Source organism: Podarcis bocagei (assembly GCF_964188305.1).
Source record: "Podarcis bocagei genome assembly, chromosome: 7".
NCBI classification, from domain to species: domain Eukaryota; kingdom Metazoa; phylum Chordata; class Lepidosauria; order Squamata; family Lacertidae; genus Podarcis; species Podarcis bocagei.
In genome coordinates this window covers 32,317,540-32,334,413 of record NC_138132.1, presented here as the reverse complement: position 1 = coordinate 32,334,413, position 16,874 = coordinate 32,317,540, and the positions used below count along the sequence as shown (strand labels likewise).

The 16,874-nt window shown below is 43.5% G+C and overlaps 1 protein-coding gene across 12 annotated transcripts in view; it reads right to left on the bottom strand.

Moving 5' to 3' along the window:
- CSMD2 (CUB and Sushi multiple domains 2) overlaps positions 1-16,874 on the bottom strand; it is a 492,033-nt gene that overhangs the window by 209,221 nt on the left and 265,938 nt on the right. For 3 of the 12 annotated variants that reach the window (XM_081199993.1, XM_081199989.1, XM_081199994.1), the window contains exons 9-10: positions 10,299-10,423; positions 3,345-3,466 (exon numbers count right to left, since the gene is read on the bottom strand). The exons of 1 other annotated variant lie outside the window; for it this stretch is intronic. In XM_081199993.1, coding sequence (XP_081056119.1) covers positions 3,345-3,466; positions 10,299-10,423 — 247 coding nt within the window. 8 more of the 12 variants (XM_081199997.1, XM_081199990.1, XM_081199991.1 and 5 more) reach the window with 8 other exon arrangements.

Genomic DNA, 16,874 nt, shown 5'->3' with positions numbered 1-16,874 from the left:
TTCAGACTATTGTTCCATTTACACTGACTAGCAACAACTCTCCAGGGTTTCTCACAGCCCTATCTGGAGATGCCAGGCATTGAATTTGAAGACCTCTGCATTCAAAACAGATATTGTACCGCTGATAGGCATGCAAGGAGGCAGTGGTTTCCACCAGGGCCCAGGTTCATCACCACACTATTTCCATTCTGCTACAGTTTGGTTTCTACTAAAATCTACATTATTTGTATCACTCACTGCTATGGTTAACACCTATGCCATTTGCAGCATAATAGTTGTGTAATTAATTTCAACTCATTTCAATAGAAGGGAAACATCAAAAACAATGCAGAAAATAATGCAATTATTTGTGTAATATTTATGTATTAAAAACTAACAAAAATGAACCACTGAGATACAACCCTTTTACTGGTCAAGTATTTGTTCTGCACAAGACAATTTAGACCCATACAGTTGGGGCTGCATATACTCAATGCAATTCTGAGACCAGTGTCCATTTGCATAATTTTCCCTATATTGTGCAATTCATGGTGTATATTTTTACAGAATTCACTTTCCTTTTATTAGTCATAGGCAAGGGGAAGGAACTATCACAGCAAGCTATAGCAGAGGAAGAAATTGGACTCTGGTGGCTCTGGAAAAATGTCAGCTCCACCAGAGTCCTCCATCAACTGTCATCTGGTGCAACCATTCCACTAGGCTATAAGAACATAAGAGCCTATTGGATCAGGCTAATGGATGAGGTTACTGCTAGGTGGATTTGTAGCTGGTTGACTGACCCAAGCCAAAGAGTGCTCACTAATGGTACCTCATCATTTTTGGGGGAAAGAGATAAATGGGCTGCCACAGGGTACTGTCCTGGGCCAGTTGTTGTTCTACATCTTTATAAATTACTTGGATGAAAAAAACTGAGGGGTTGTTCATCAAATTTGCAGATGACACCAAACTGGGAGGGGTAATAATGCCACAGAATCAGGATTCAAGATGACCTTAACAGATCAGAAAACTGGGCCAAAACTAACAAAATGAATTTCAATAGGGACAGATGTAAGGTTCTACACTTAGGTAGGAATAAACAGCTGCACAATTATAAGATGAAGGAAAACTGGCTTGCAAGTAGTACATGGGAAACGGATCGAGGGGTCTTAGTAGACCACAAGCTTAACATGAGTCGAGTGTGATGCAGCAGCAAAAATACCTAATGCTTTTCTAGGCTGCATCAACATGAGTCTAATGTTCAGCTGAAGGGAAGTAATAGTACCACTCTATTCTGCTTTGGTCAGACCACACCTGGAGTACTGTGTCCAGTTCGTGGCACCACAACTTAAGAAGGATATTGACAATCTAGAACATGTGCAGAGGAGGGCAACCAAGACTATTAAGAGTCTGGAAACCAAGTCTTATGAAGAATGGTTGAGGCAGTTGGGTATGTTTAGCCAGGAAAAAAGGAGACTGTATCTGAAGAAGTGTGCATGCACACAAAAGCTCATACCAAGAACTAACTTAGTTGGTCTTTAAGGTGCTACTGGAAGGAATTTTTTTATTTTGAGAAGAGATATGATAGCCATCTTCAAATATCTTAAGGGCTGTCACGCGGAAGATGGAGCAAGCTTATTTTCTCCTGCTCTGGAGGTTAGGACACAAACCAATTGCTTCAAGCTACAAGAAATAAGATTCTGACTAAACATCATGTATTACTTTCTAAGGGTAAAAGCTGTTTGACAGTGGAACAGACTCCCGAGGGAGGTTGTGGGCTATCCTTCATTGGAGGTTTTTAAGCAAAAGTCATCTGACATGGATGCTTTAGTTGAGATTACTGCAATGCAGGGGGTTGAAAGAGATGACCTTTGGGGTAACTTCCAACTCTACAATTTTATGATTCTATGAATGCTCCATCTAGCCCAGCCCCCTGTGCTCACAGTGATCATCCAGACCCCCATGGGAAACCCACAAACAGGACCTGAGCACAACTGTCCACCAGCAGTTTCTAGCAACTGGTACTCAGAAGCATTACTGCCTCTGACCACAGAGGCAGAGCATAGCCATCACGGCTAACAGCCATTGGTAGCCTGTCTCCCAGGAAAGAGAGGGATATGGAAATGACTGCAGTTCCCTCCCCCCATAGGCTCCACTGAGAAACCAGCAACTTTCAAACCCTCCTCTCCTTGAAATCTTTTCAAACCAGCTGGTCATTACAAGAACTCTGCATGTAGGAGCCTGTGTGCAAATTTGCTCCTTGATCTTCTTTCCTTTTATATTGTGATATTTTATATTATAAGTGAAGGCAGGACTGTCTTATGGTTGAGTATCTGCTGATACCGCTATCAGGTTCTCTAAATTAACTGTGGTATGTAAATCGCTTTAATATTTTTTTTTATATAAAAAATCTGTAAGCTGCTCTGGGGGCCCTTTTTCAGGGTAAAGTGCTATAAATACATAATGAATACACAGGGAACCATAACCCCACTGGTTCAAAAAAATGGGCATCCCTTTTCAGCTATGTTGCTGGTTTCTGACTGGCTGAATCTCTATTGATTTACTTAAATAGAGTTCTAATTTTCAGGGTGGGCCACAACAACAACAAGTAAGAATAAATGGCACAACAAAAGTTTTCATGCATATATTCACACTGTCTGCAAGTTCTATAAATGCTTCCAGGTTAGATTTATTCATTTAAGTACCATTTCCTTGCATTTATATCCCACCAGTCTTCCATCATGGAACCCAAGGCAGCATTCATGATATTCCCAAGCATTTCCCCCTCTGGGGACTAACTAGACTCAGGCTTGTTTAGCTTGAGTGCCTTCAGACCATTTGCTGGGACCAAAGGCTTGATGCTAAAGGTCTGTCTGAACAGCCAGACAGAAACTCTAGACCTTGTTGCATCCCACCTCCCTGTTGCCAACTGAAGGCCTTCTTGACCTGTGTATTGCCATACCTGCATCACGTTACAAAGCAACACACCTTTCCTTGGTTGCATTAGCTCAGCCTTTACCAACCTGGTGCCCTCCAGATGTTTTGGACTACAACCCTCACCAGCCCCAGCCAGCATGGCTGTATTTTGTTGTAGCAGCTGCAGCCCGAAACATCAGGTGGGCAGCAGATTGGGGAAGACAGCATTAGCTGGGTTGTCCCATGGCTGACCCTGTAGCTACATTTTAGCCATTTAGTTTGGAACATGATTGCCTCGCCCTACTTTCATATGCCTCTCACCTGCTGCTGATGCAACTTCCTGCCCTTTACCAGGTTTGCTGCTGAATTATGAGCCCAACTTTGCAAACACGCTGCTCAAAAAGGGCACACACCCAATCCCCCCCCCCCAGCAATGCATCCGCAAGACCTACCTTGGCTGGATTGACTGCTGTTATCACCCACACGCAGTAGGCATTGTTATCGTACTGGACAGGATAGTTTGGAGATGTGATAATGCCGCTGGGGCCTCGGAGGTACGTATCACACATCCTAGCTGTGGGGGTAGGGGGAAAGGAAAACAAAAAGCAAGGAGTATGTGTGGAGGGAATATTTAAGCTTGGGGTGGCCCCTTTGTTAAGAGGCCAGGAATGCACAGGCAACGAATTAGGTTTCATATTTTATCTGCTGTTTCCTCATCCCACCCCACCACTCTGCTTTCCACCCACCAAGTCATAGAATAACAAAAGGAACAAACTGAAAAAGCACCTGAAGATCATCTACTCCCAGCCCACACATCACAAGACCACCAAGCTGAATGCATCCCACTAGTCATGTATGGAAATACACAAGGGCTCAGCTTCTGCTGCCTGCCTTTGACTCTGTAAAGGGGATGGGATTATCAAGCACCTGGCAGATTTCAATGCAAGGCTGGTGGCCTGTGTTGATTGCAGACTGTGCCAACCTGGTACCCTCCAGATATTTCGGGTTATTATTACTATTAATTAAATTTATATACCGCCCTTCATCCAAGGATCGCAGAGCTTTTACGATATAAAAGCACAAATGTATAGCATAGTAACAAACCAAACAATAACCCCCCTGAGTTTAAAAGGCCATAGATTGTTTCATTAGCCAAAGGCCTGGGAGAAGATAAATGCTTTTGCCTGTCACCTAAAGATATGCAATGAAGGTGCCAGGTGGGCCTCCTTGGGGAGAGTATGCCACAAATGGGTCCATTGGTCCATCTAGCCCAGCACTTTGTCAACTATGTGCCCTCTTGATGTGTTGAATCACAACTCTCACCTGCCTCAACCAGCCCAGATATATGGTGCCAGGGCTGATGGCAGTTGTAGTCCAAAACACCTGGAAGGCCCCGGGCTGGAGAAGCTGGGCCTATTCCAATGGGTGCCAGCTCTCCATTGTCCTTCCAAGCCAGACTGTTTGAAATCATTTTACTCAGAGGTGCCAGTGGATCAAACCTTCTGCATATGAATTATGTGCTAGCCAACATGAGGGCTATCCCCAACTTTCCACCTTTACAGTAGTACTAGAACACAGTGGCAGGGATGCCACATTGAGCCAAGCGCAGGAGTGTTTCCTTCAAAATCTGACCCAAACATTGCAACTAGCTGATTCCAGAGTTCCTTTCCCAGTTCCCTATAACTCCCATCAGCTGGTTTATTGGATCACAGCTTGTGTGGGCCTAGGCTACTGTAAACAGGTTGCCCAAAGGCAGGATCATCCCACATTTTAGATCTTGAATGCACAGAGTAATCACACAAGTACAGTAGCAGAAAGGGGGGCGGGATATTAACTCAATAATAATAACAGGGGGGGAAACCCCTCCCTAACACAAAATTAACAAACCAAAACTGTACTTATGGGGAAGGGGTGTTTATAAAGCTGAGTGTTTTTGTCTTTTGCCTCCACAAATCTAATCTACAGACCTATACCCATTTACCTGAGAGTAAGCTCCATCAAATTTTATTGGATTCACTTCTGAGTAGACATGATGAGGACTGCCCTGTGCATTTTTTAAAATAGATTTTTTTTATTAAAATTTTTTTCAAGTGTTGGTTTGTAAGACTTGAGTTATACAAAACAAACAAAGAAGCAAGACATACCTTAAAGTCTTGTGGCCGAATTCGAAGGCAATGACATTATAAATTATTTACCCTTCATAGTTCATTTACAAACTCTAGCTCCACCACCAATGAGAGCTGGAAACTTATTTTATAGTTCTTGTTTTTACAAGAAGAAAAATGAAATAAAAATGAAATAAAGCTGGGATTAAAAAGATGCAGAGCACCCTACAAGATTGTGCGTTCAACTCCGCACTTATGAAACTGAGAAGGTGGTTTGGCATAGATATCTCAAGATGCAATCAATTTATTTCAAAAAAGAGCAGGGAGAAGAGGCCATACCTGGCAGCTAAGCAGACTATTGGCAACACTATCAAATTTGTTTTGCAGTATGGCTTCCTGATAGAGAGTGAGGTGGGCTTTAACTTCCTTCACCCACGCTCAGCCTGAAGGCCTAATCAAATCCCAGCACTGTAAATATTTAATAGAAGGCAGTCAAATTAAGTTTGGCTTTTCCACAGGTTCTGGGATGATGGAGAATATTTCTGAAGAACACTTTGGATGAAAGAGAGGAGAAAAAGGCAAGATTTAAGAAGAAAAGGTGGACACAAAGTGTCTTTCTTTGGGTTCATGAGGAAATCCATAAATTTGGATGCCAGCATCAAAATTCATTTCAGATTAGGATTCAGATTCATGAAAGGTTCAGTTTTAGACCTTAAATGCTCTGAACACCACTTTGGGAGGCAACATACGAGGAATCTCTTATTAATGTCTTTTAGATCTGAGCAGGAACAGAGGAAGCTGTCTGATATCAAGTCAGACCATTGGTCCTTCCAGCTCAGCATTGTCTACACTGACTGACAGAACCTGCTCAGGGTTACAGACAGGAATCTCTCCCAGACCTACTTGGAGCTGCTGCGGATTGAAGTTGAATTGACTTAAATTTGGGACTTTCTGTGTGCTCTACCACTGAACTATGTCCCTTCACCAAACTATTAAGCTGCTTTATTCTGAAACAGACCTCTTGGTTTCAGATAGAAGTCTTTCCCAGCTCTACCTGGAAATGCCAAGGGACTGGACCTGGGACTTTCTCCATGCAAATTGTGTGCCACATCACTGAGATAAATCCCTTCTCTGAAGCAACTCCTGGAAGCCTATTGTGCTATCTTTACTTTTGCCTCAACCAAACAAATCAAGTGTTGCACACACACTAAATTGGATCCATCCTCAAAATACTAATAATATTTACTCTTATAAATAATAATGACTATTTGTTGCTAGTGGTAATAATAAAAGCAGTTTTGAAGAATCTATTAAATTTACACAGATTTTTTTCTAAATGAAAGGAAAGCACAGGTTCTGCCCTCATGCTCACATTACAGATGACACAAGGGCGATGTAATATGAGGGTGATACGAAAGAAGAAATGACCACAGAGGAGATGCCTGAGCAAAGAAGAGTGTCTTCAGCAGCTGTTTGAATACAGAGACAGATGGAGATGTCTGTATGTCAGGAGCCAAGACATCCCACAGGAATGGTTCATTTAGCAAAAAAAAAAAGATGGAGATAGGAGACAGAGGAAGACATCTCAGGCATGGCGTGGGGAAGAAGGGACTGAATGCAGAAGGACAGAGCGGGAGAAGCAAAAAGAGAAAACGAGGAACAAGAGAACTGGCAACATGCATTTAAAGTACGATGATATTACTCTAAATAGTCATGCCCCCTCCCCTAACAATTATGGGAGCTGTAGTTTGTTCAGAACACTGACAGTTGCTAGGAGACCCATTCCTTTCACACAACTACACTTCTCGTAGTGCCTTAACAATAGAGCCCTCTTCCCAGAGAACTTAACAAACAACAGCTCCCAGAATTCTTTGGCAAAGTCCTGACTGTTTAACATGGTATCATAGCACTTTTAATGTATGGCAAGAATGTGGCCAATGTAAAGCAAGGGACAAAAGGTAGGTGCCTGTGTGTATTTAAGAAAAAAATGAATGTCAAATGAAAAGGGCATCCAGTGAGTGAAAAGTAAATATATCTAACTGGGAAATGGGCAGGGGGAAGATGTTATGGCATATTTGAGAACACACCTATGCACATGGCGTTCACCCAGGAAGTTTGGCCATGGGGGAAGCGAGTCATCAGATCCAGTTTCTGCAAAATCTGGGAGTAAGGGGTCAAGACCTAGAAAGTATACTGCAGTGTCTAAGATGTTTAAAAGATCCCCAGTAAGTATTCACTCAAAGTGTGCAGGAGGGGCACAAGCATACCCCTAAATGTGAAGGGAAACAAAGTGTATACAGGTTTATTTGCACAGGATCTCCTCTGGATAAGCCAGATCCCTGGCTAATCTGCTTTCTCACTTGACCAGAGGAGCTCATACAAGCAAACATCTGTCTCTATGTAGTCTCTTCAAACTGATGTCCTCCCATCAGATGTCAAGGGAATAATAGGCAACCCTGTTTAGGGAAGGCTTTAATGGTTGATGCTTTATCGTATTTTTAATATTCTGTTGGAAGCCGCCCAGAGTGGCTGGGGAAACCCAGCCTGATGGATGGGGTATGCATAAGTAAGTAAGTAAGTAAGTAAGTTCTGTCAGATTTGGGGCCGTGGGGAATAGACAGTGAATGCAATCTGACTGCCCCCTCCCCAGTGTAGTCAGTGAACACATGGGGAGATGTTGCTTGAACTTCCCTAGTCTAGCAGAGCCACTAGGGTGAAAGGGGTTCTGCCCCACCAACCCCCTAGCAATCTCCTATCTGCTTGCCTTCCAACCAGCCAGGGAGCGGCTCTACCTGTCATTGCCTTTGGCTCTACAATGGACACTAGCCACCATTGATCAGAGCCCTTCTAGCTGGTCAGACTTGCATATTTATAGCACTCAGGGTGTTCCACAGTATGTACTGTTATGGGCAATCATTCTCAAGAGCCTTCCTCACTGGTCCCCTGTAGTTCCCCTGCCCCAAATGGCTAAAGTAGGTCTTTGGAAGCCCTGATGAATACCCAGGCAACATTCCTTAGGTCCCCGCTTGAGCATCTGCTATGACCATGAGGTACTTATAGACCAAGATCTTTCAAGGACAGGCAACTCCATGACTCCAAACTCACTTCTTAATACAATTCATCAAAAAGGCAAGGCTTCAACATTTGAAAGTTATTTTTTTAAAAATAAAAAAACCTAACAAACCCAAAATACAGTATAAAAAAATAGTTACAGGGATAAGAAAAGTCTAAATTTTAAATGGAGGAAGGAGTTTGTGACTGTATATAAAATTAATGATTAACACTGTCACAATGGCACTGGCAAGTCCTCCCTTATTTCAAATGAAAGGTTGCTATAGAATTCATTTGCAGAGTCAGATATTTATGCCAAATATCCTCTTATGTTGATTTAATTCATCCACACTTCAGGGAATTAGCCGGGATTTTGCAGTGCCAAGCAAGTACCAAGAAAAAAAGGGAAAGAGCAGAAATGCACAAGCTGTGCAGTGATGGTTCAAAAAGACTTGTGACGGAGAGATGCAGTGAAGTGGAAAGTGTGATGTTCCCTATTGACTAAATACTACAGCAGATAGAGAAGGAAACAGGACACTCAACTTCCGTCTCCAGGACATCTCTGGCACAAACTCGCCTCTTCTCTTTCCTTCTTAAATGTCTTGTAAGCCCAGAGGAATACCTTGTATGTGCCCCGTGGGGCACAGAAATCTCCAGTACACCATACATCCTCTCCTTCCAATTACTTAGGGCTATTCCACACTTCCACTTGTCCCATGCCTAGAAAGCATGGATCAGAGAGGCTTTCCTTTCTAGGCATGGGTCTGAGTGTTTTCTCAATTGTTCCAATGGTTTCCCGAGGAAAACCCACTTTTAACACTGAATTGGAAAACAAACATCAATCTGCAGGAAAAAACACGATAGGTGTTTGTTCCGATTCAGCAGTAAACAACAGGTTTCTCCAGGAGAACGTGCAAAGCAAGCAGAAGTGTGGACGAGCCCTTGGAGTCCCTATTTGGTGATGACATTAAGAGCTTATCCACATTTCCTGGGGGGAAATGTTCTTTAGCACTCAGTCGGAGCAAACAGCAATTCAGGTTTCCCCTAGTTTGCCATTTGTTCCGATCTATCACTAAAGAGTGAATTTTCCCTTAGAAAGGAGCGGGGCAAGAGGAAAACTGCTTGGACCCATGCTTTCAAGGAGTGGAATTGTGAACCAGCCCTAAGTGTTATTAGCACTGATCCTCTGGCATATGTCCCCCCCCCATTGATTGCCTATGCCAGGGGTGGCTAACCTGTGGTCTTCCAGATGTTGCTGAACTACAACTTCACTCCACCCCCCCTTGACCATTGGCTGTTGCAGGCTGGGACTGATGGGAGTTGGAGTCTGACAACATCTGGAAGGTCACAGTTTAATCGCCCTTAGTTTATGTTCATTACATGTACTGTTTCTTTAGAAATAAAGGTAGTGGACTCTCCTGCATTGGAGACTGTTAAAGAGAGGTTGGGTGGTCCTCTGTCATTCCTGCAGTCTGTGATTCCTGCATTGCAATGGGTTGGACTACATTGCTTTTGGGGTCCCTTCCACTACAATCCTATGATTCCATGAAATAAATAAGTAAATAAAAATATTAACCTCAAGTAAGTTTCCCTGTTACGTTCAGTAAACATGGCACGTGGCAGTTCTGTGTAGGCTAGTCAGTATAGCATCATCATGGCAACATGGGATGTTCAAACTGCACTTTTAAACATCTATGGAAAACACCCATGAACCAGTGACTGTCACATTTCCTTGCTTTTGGCCTAAGCATAAAGAATTTCAGAGATCACACCTGTTTGGATCTTGAAGGACACTCTGACCCCACCATCCCAATTCCTGCTGATTTGGGACACTCAAACACTTAGAAAATGGGCATTGGTGCCTAATGTTGCTCACACCTGTCCCAGCCAAAGAGGTAAGTTTGACAGCTGGAGGAAGAACTCAGTGACTGCACCTCTTTAGCTGAGCCCCACCTTACAATTAGAGAAACGTGTGTTTAGAAGATTAAACAAGGAGAAGCAATTAAACCATTCCCAGCCCCACTGCAGGCTACACATGCTGCAGGATTAATGGGCCAACCAAGGCTCTCAGCAAGGATGTTATTGGATGCTACCCTGAAAAGAGACCCCTACCGAGTGAACTTGATACAGTTCACAGCATCATATTTTCCCCCCTTCCCTGCTTATAATGAACCCCCCAAGAAGGTGGAAATTGAAACCAATTTCCTGCCCAATTTGGAGTGTTTGGCACTGCACAGTTACTTGCCTCACCTCTACAAACTGGCCTCTGGTCACTCCAGGCTGCTATCATACCACTTAGCTTCTTACAGGTGATGCTTTTGGAACCTTGCAAATCGTAGCCTTCATTGCAAGTGAACTGGATGCTGGATCCTAACCTGAAAGATAGAAATGGCGTTGCTTTCAGCTTCTGGGAAAACGGATCAGCAATAAGAACTAAAAGCTGTTCTTCGTGCATTCTGGTTTCCAGTCAGGAAGTCACTGTGGCAGCTGACTGGCCGTTTATCTATTTATTTGCTCCTCAACGTCCAGACTTTCTAAGCAGAGTATTTAATTATAAAAAAGCATACAAAGAATAAGAACAATTTAAGAAGTCTGATGAAATATGGAAGTTTTTGTAAAGTGCCTGAAATTCAGGAGGGAGTTCAGAAAGGAGTCCACAGGACTGGGCCCACAATATTGAATGTATGGCTTGTGGTAGCTACAAGCTATGCCTTTGGGCCAAGGGAGACTACTAATAGAGACTGCCACTTGGAGCTCATGAGTGCAGCTGATCCCTGCCAAAAATGGACCATGAAGACAGCACTGACCAAATGATTGGTGGTGACTTTACAGGTGGTTTGGATCAGGAGGGATCTTCCTTTGCACTGGCACTTGAACTCAAGCTGCACTGCAAAGGAAATATGGGTCACCTGACATCCCCTGCTCTATGATATATATCAACTTTTTTATTATTCTAAGGTTTATTTGCAATTCCACCAGGGAAATTTCAAAGGGGCATTTTCAACACAAATTAAATAGAGTGGCACCTTGGTTTACAACCATAATCTGTTCCGGAGGACCGTTTGTAAACCCAAACAGGTTGTAACCCAAGGCACACTTTTGCAAATGGGGCCTCCAAAAAAAAATAATGTTAGTAATCCAAAAATAAAAATGAGTTGTAATCCAAAAAAAGGTTGCAAACTGGGACACACACTTCCAGGTTTGATGTGTTTGTAATCCAAAATGTATGCAAACCAAGACATATGCAAACCAAAGTACCACTGTACCTGCACTTTTTAACCTGCCCCAAATATCAGCATAGCATATGGTGTGTCTTGGCAGCTGGCACTTTATTGACACACCAATCAGCTCACCACATCCTAAGTACTTATTTTCTCGTTCAATGGGGAGAGGATGTCATTGATGGAACAGGGAGAAGCCTCTGCTGAGTCCTGGAGAGCAGCTAGTCTGTGCATCTTACATTTGATGTAGCATATAGATTGCAGCTTATAGGGTCTCTGAATACTCTTAGATGGGATTGTGTGTTCACTCCCTCCCTGCCCCATCATATCCCTCAGAGGACATCATTATTTCTTTGGTTCTGACCCAGATTCCAGGAGAATATGGACAGAGTCTTGGGGTGAAAATTGAAAGGCATTTTTAGAGAACAAATCAGGACTTGGCAGAGAAGTTAGATTAAATATTGATCCACCCCCCCACCCCCTTCACACACACAATGTGAAGAGCTTGACTGGCTTATTTTAAGCCAAAGGGAAGAGATGGCAACGCAGCAATGGGAAGCCACTCATGCCATTCAAACAACCTCATGGGGTAGTCTCCCCCAACATGGTATCCTTCAGATGTTTTGCCTGTGCTGGCTGGGGCTGTTGTGAGATTTAGTCCAAAACATCTTGAGGGCACCAGGCTGGAGAAGACCATCAAAGGGGTTGGTTCACACATACACAATTGTAACTTGACAACTACTGGTGCCAGCGACTTGTCTGGATTGAGAATCATTTTGCTTGGGTTAGGATGAAAGCTCTGACTGATTGTGGTATTTGATCTGCGATTGTTAAATCCATGCAGCTTTTCAATTTACACAAGGACAGACATTGGCACTTTATATTTTAGCCACTAGGTAACCTGAATTCCTGATGACTGCACAGCTAATATTTCCCAGGCCACAAACACTCAGGCTGCTTCACACATTCTCATGCACATTAAAAAGGTAAAGGTAAAGGCACCCCTGACCATTAGGTCCAGTCGTGACCGACTCTGGGGTTGTGGCGCTCATCTCGCTTTATTGGCCGAGGGAGCCGGCGTACAGCTTCCGGGTCATGTGGCCAGCATGACTAAGCCGCTTCTGGTGAACCAGAGCAGAGCTCGGAAATGCCATTAACCTTCCCACCAGAACGGTACCTATTTATCTACTTGCACTTTGTCATGCTTTTGAACTGCTAGGTTAGCAGGAGCAGGGACCGAGCAATGGGAGCTCACCCCATTGCAGGAATTCAAACCACCAACCTTCTGATCAGCAAGCCCTAGGCTCTGTGGTTTAACCCACAGTGCCACCTTTACCTTTACCTTTTTAATGTGCATAAGAATGTGTGAAACAGCCTGAGTTTTTGTGGCCTGGGGAGTATTAGCTGTGCAGTCATCAGGAATTCAGGTGTGTGAGAGTGACTTGGGCTGTGTGCTCATCATTCACGTAATCTCCTGCCCAAAGGATCATGGGAATTGTAGTTTACCCCTTGCAGAACCATAATTCACAGCACCCTTAACAAACTACAGCTCCCAGGATTCTTTTTTTTTTGGGGGGGGGGTGCTTTTAACTATATGGTGTGTATGCAGCTGGTTCAAATCCCAAAATCAACCCTTCACTGAGGGCTTCTACATACAGGAATAACTCCTTTTCAAGGGACACTGAAACAAAAGGGTAGAAGGGGGGAAGGAGAAGCATGATTTCAAAAAGAAGTGATAATTACATGATATGGAATAACTCTCTGTAAACAGTTGTGGCCATACTAAAAAATTTACATAGAAACTACTATCTCTAGGGACACATCCAGTCTGTAGGAAACTTTAGCACAGACCCCACTGTGGTGACTTGTCAGTATTTCCCTTTCTTTTTCCTCACCATGTTGAGAGAGAGAGGCCCCATTCACACGTTACTCATGTGCCTGGGCTTGCCATATTGAGATGCCCACCCCATTTCACTATTACTTTCTGCAACAACCACGTTTGTTGTGCACAATGAAATTTCAACATGGAAGTATCTGCTGGAGGTCATAAGGAGGGTGTTGGTGTAATGTGAACAACAGGCTAAATTACACAGTGCTTGGTCTCATGTACACATCCCCCATGTCTGAATGTTCACATCCCCCATGTCTGAATGTTCTGAGATGCACTGGGTTACTATAGCAACACTCGTCTCTAGGGCATTTCCTTTCTCATGTCCTCTGTCCTATTTGCTGTCAGGTTCTGAATCTGTGAGAGTCAGAGGAAGAGGCTGTGGGTTTTACACAGCAGCGTTAGCTAGCATGGTGGTACTGTTAGTGGACCTGTACATAAGTATCTTTACTTCAAAGACCAGAATACTGTAACTGCATATAGTATATTAGCTTTGTTTTGTATCTGGAGACAATAAACACATTGTTACTTTGAACTGTGTGGGAGAGGAGTTTTTCCCTTAACTGGAGACTCTGGAAGAAGCTGTTCTTCTGCGAGCAGGAAATCTCTGAAGACCCTTCTAATACATCACACGGGTTGAAGTGTGGTGGACTAACAACTTGCTTCTGCATAGGGACATCTGGTAGTGTGGGTCTCCTGATTGTGCAAAGCCCCTGCAGGTGTTATAATTTCACTACCAGCAAGTGCACATGACATGTGGTTGTTGGAGAAAGGAGTAGGGACCTTGGGGTTGATGCTAAAAGCACAACCCTGCTTACCTGTGGACATGGCAAGGCCCTAAACACAACACAGGGATATTGTTACACCAGCCTTTCCCACCCTGGTGTCCTTTAGATGTTTTGGACCATAACTTCTGCAACTACGATAGGAGTTGCAGTCCAAAACATCTGGGGGGCATCAGGAAGTTCCCCATGCCCTGCAGCAAATCACCAGGATAGCATTTGAGCTTGGTTTTCATTTAGTCGTTTAGTCGTGTCTGACTCTACGTGACCCCATGGACCAGAGCATGCCAGGCACTCCTGTCTTCAGCATTTGAGCTAAGACATCCATTCCAAGCAAGAGACCCAGGAGGAGTGTTCTTCAATTTGGGGTCCACAATCCCAGATTCTGAGATTCCCATTTCAAATGTCAGAGCCCCAACCAGCTCAGGGCTTGGTAGAGCAATCTATAGCTGAGACTACTGTGGAACGTAATCCATAGGGAGTAAACAACTGTGTGTTCTGAAGGCAAACAAGCAAACCCATAAGTGGACAGATGAGAGGATGCTTGGGACAAATCACATGAAGAACTATAATGCACTGGTTTTCACACTCCGTTCTACAGAATGCTGTTAGGAATTGACCAATGAGATGATCATTGACAGTGGACAGCTCCCAGAAAACTACAACTTAACACTACCACTCATCTGCTGCAATGCCCTGTAGGGTGCAGGAGTGTGTTGCCACATTCTAGAGTGCACTTGCATTTTGAAGTGAGGGAAACCTGGGGCACTAAAAAAAGAAAATTCTCTCAAATTTTCTCAGCTTTCTCAGACTTTCAGTCCCGCCCTACCCCCCCCCCCCATATTCAGTTCACTCCACTTATACACCAGTTAAGGATGTATTTTTTATCAGCTCATATATGCATTTTTGTGCACATTTTTCCTAATATACATTTGCCCATTTTTACAAAGGTTCCCCTAGTATTATGATTTTTGTACTTTTTATTCACTAATGCACACATTTCAGTACACACTTTCATTACACACATTTTAACAACACTTTTAAAATAACACAGAATCCAGAAAATAGCTACGTTTTCATTTGTGTACTGGTTTAGGAAGTACAAACTATGCAGGTTAAGTTAACATAAAAAACTGAACCAAACTAATTTCTCCCCCAGCTTTATAACAGACCTCACCTATCCTGAAGACCTTCACCCTATGGGGCTGGCCTTGAACATATCCCAAAGTCCTCTGCATCTCACAGAGGCCATTTAGCAGACACAGCAATGTGGAAAGACTCATCAGAGAGTTTGAAAAGTGATGGAGTGGAAGGAAAACAAATATAACATATCTCCTGTGACATTCCCAAGCAATTAAGAGAGCTGTGTGGATCACTGGGACCTGGGTGTGGGCTGAGACACACCACATATCTGATTGTAGGTGCCTACACATCCGACCTATGGATTCAAGCTAGTGTGGTCCCCATGTTGAGCTGCAATCCTAAGCAGTTTCTTGAAAGTAACTGCAGATGAGATCAACCATGCTTGCACTTGAAGGAAACATGGCTGCAATGAGGTTGCAAGGCTCAATTCAGATTGGAAGAGGTCACCATGTTAATAATAGTGTAGAATCTCATCCCATCATGAAATAGCACATTCTTGGATTACCTTAATCACTTTCTCAACAGATCCATCTGTGAATCACTCCTTATGGAATAATCCACTTTGTCCAACTGAATGAGCTTTGTTTTCCACCCATTTCGCATGGGCAGCTGATAACAGAAATATTGTGTGTGCGTGTGTGCAGAAAAAGAACATTATGAAGTATGTTGTTGACTCCTTAAGAACAAAAGAAGAGTCCTGCTGGATCAGCCCAAATGTTCTCACACAGTTGCCAACCAGCCCTCTCACCACTTATGATTCTTCTCAGCTAGCTTCAGAGGGATATTGCCTCCAACCATGTGAGAAGAACATAGCCACTGTGACTAGTAACCATTCATAGATTTTTCCTCCGTGAATTTAAAGCCATGCAAGTTTGTGGCCATCAGGACATCTTATGGAAGCTAATTTTTTACTTTTAACTATGTGCTGTGTGAAGAAGTCCTGGATCCCCCAGCATTCAGCTTCATAGGATGTCCATGAATTATATAGTCTTATGAGAGTGCGTGGGGATTCTCTTCAACATTCATATACATCTTGATCATGTTCTCTTACTCACTTTTTTCTAACAGGTCCCAATTATTGTAACCTTTCCTCAAAGGGGAGTTGCTCCAGCCCCTTGATATTTTTGAATGTTCTTTTCTGAGTTTCTCCCCAGCTCTACAATACCATTTGTGAAGTGAGTTAACCAGAAATGTACACAGTATTCTAACGGTGGTCACACTACAGATTTGTTTAATGGCATTATGCTAGTGACAATTTCATTTTCAATCCCTTTCCTAATTAACCCTGGCATACAATTTTTACCCTTTTGATAGCTGCATCTTCTTTATGCTCTCTACTGCGGTCTCCTGTCATAAGCCCCATGGTTATGGCAGACCCAGACAGAAGAGAAGAAGGACCAAGAGACAGCAGATGGGAGTTCCTTGTAACTCTAGACAACCGGGGAGGGGAGCAGAGATGCCTGCTCTTGCCACCCACCCTCATGTGGAGTACAGAGACTTATTAGGCAGCAAGGGAGGACTTTACCAGCCAGAGGGAGGAACTGAAGAAGAGTTGAATGTAAAGGGGCAGGGTATTATGCCCGGTGCTGCTTTTATAAGTGGGATCAGCTGTGCTCACCCAGGAGGAGTGGGCATGGAAGCACCATAGGGTGAAGGTCTTATGAGTGAGCAAGCCCTACCTCAATTTTGAAAGCTTGGAGGGAGGGGCACGTCAAACTGTTGGGACATCTCCGTGGCTTCTGTTTGGTTCTGAATCTCTCGCCTTGCTCATGTACTCTGAACTCTTGACTCC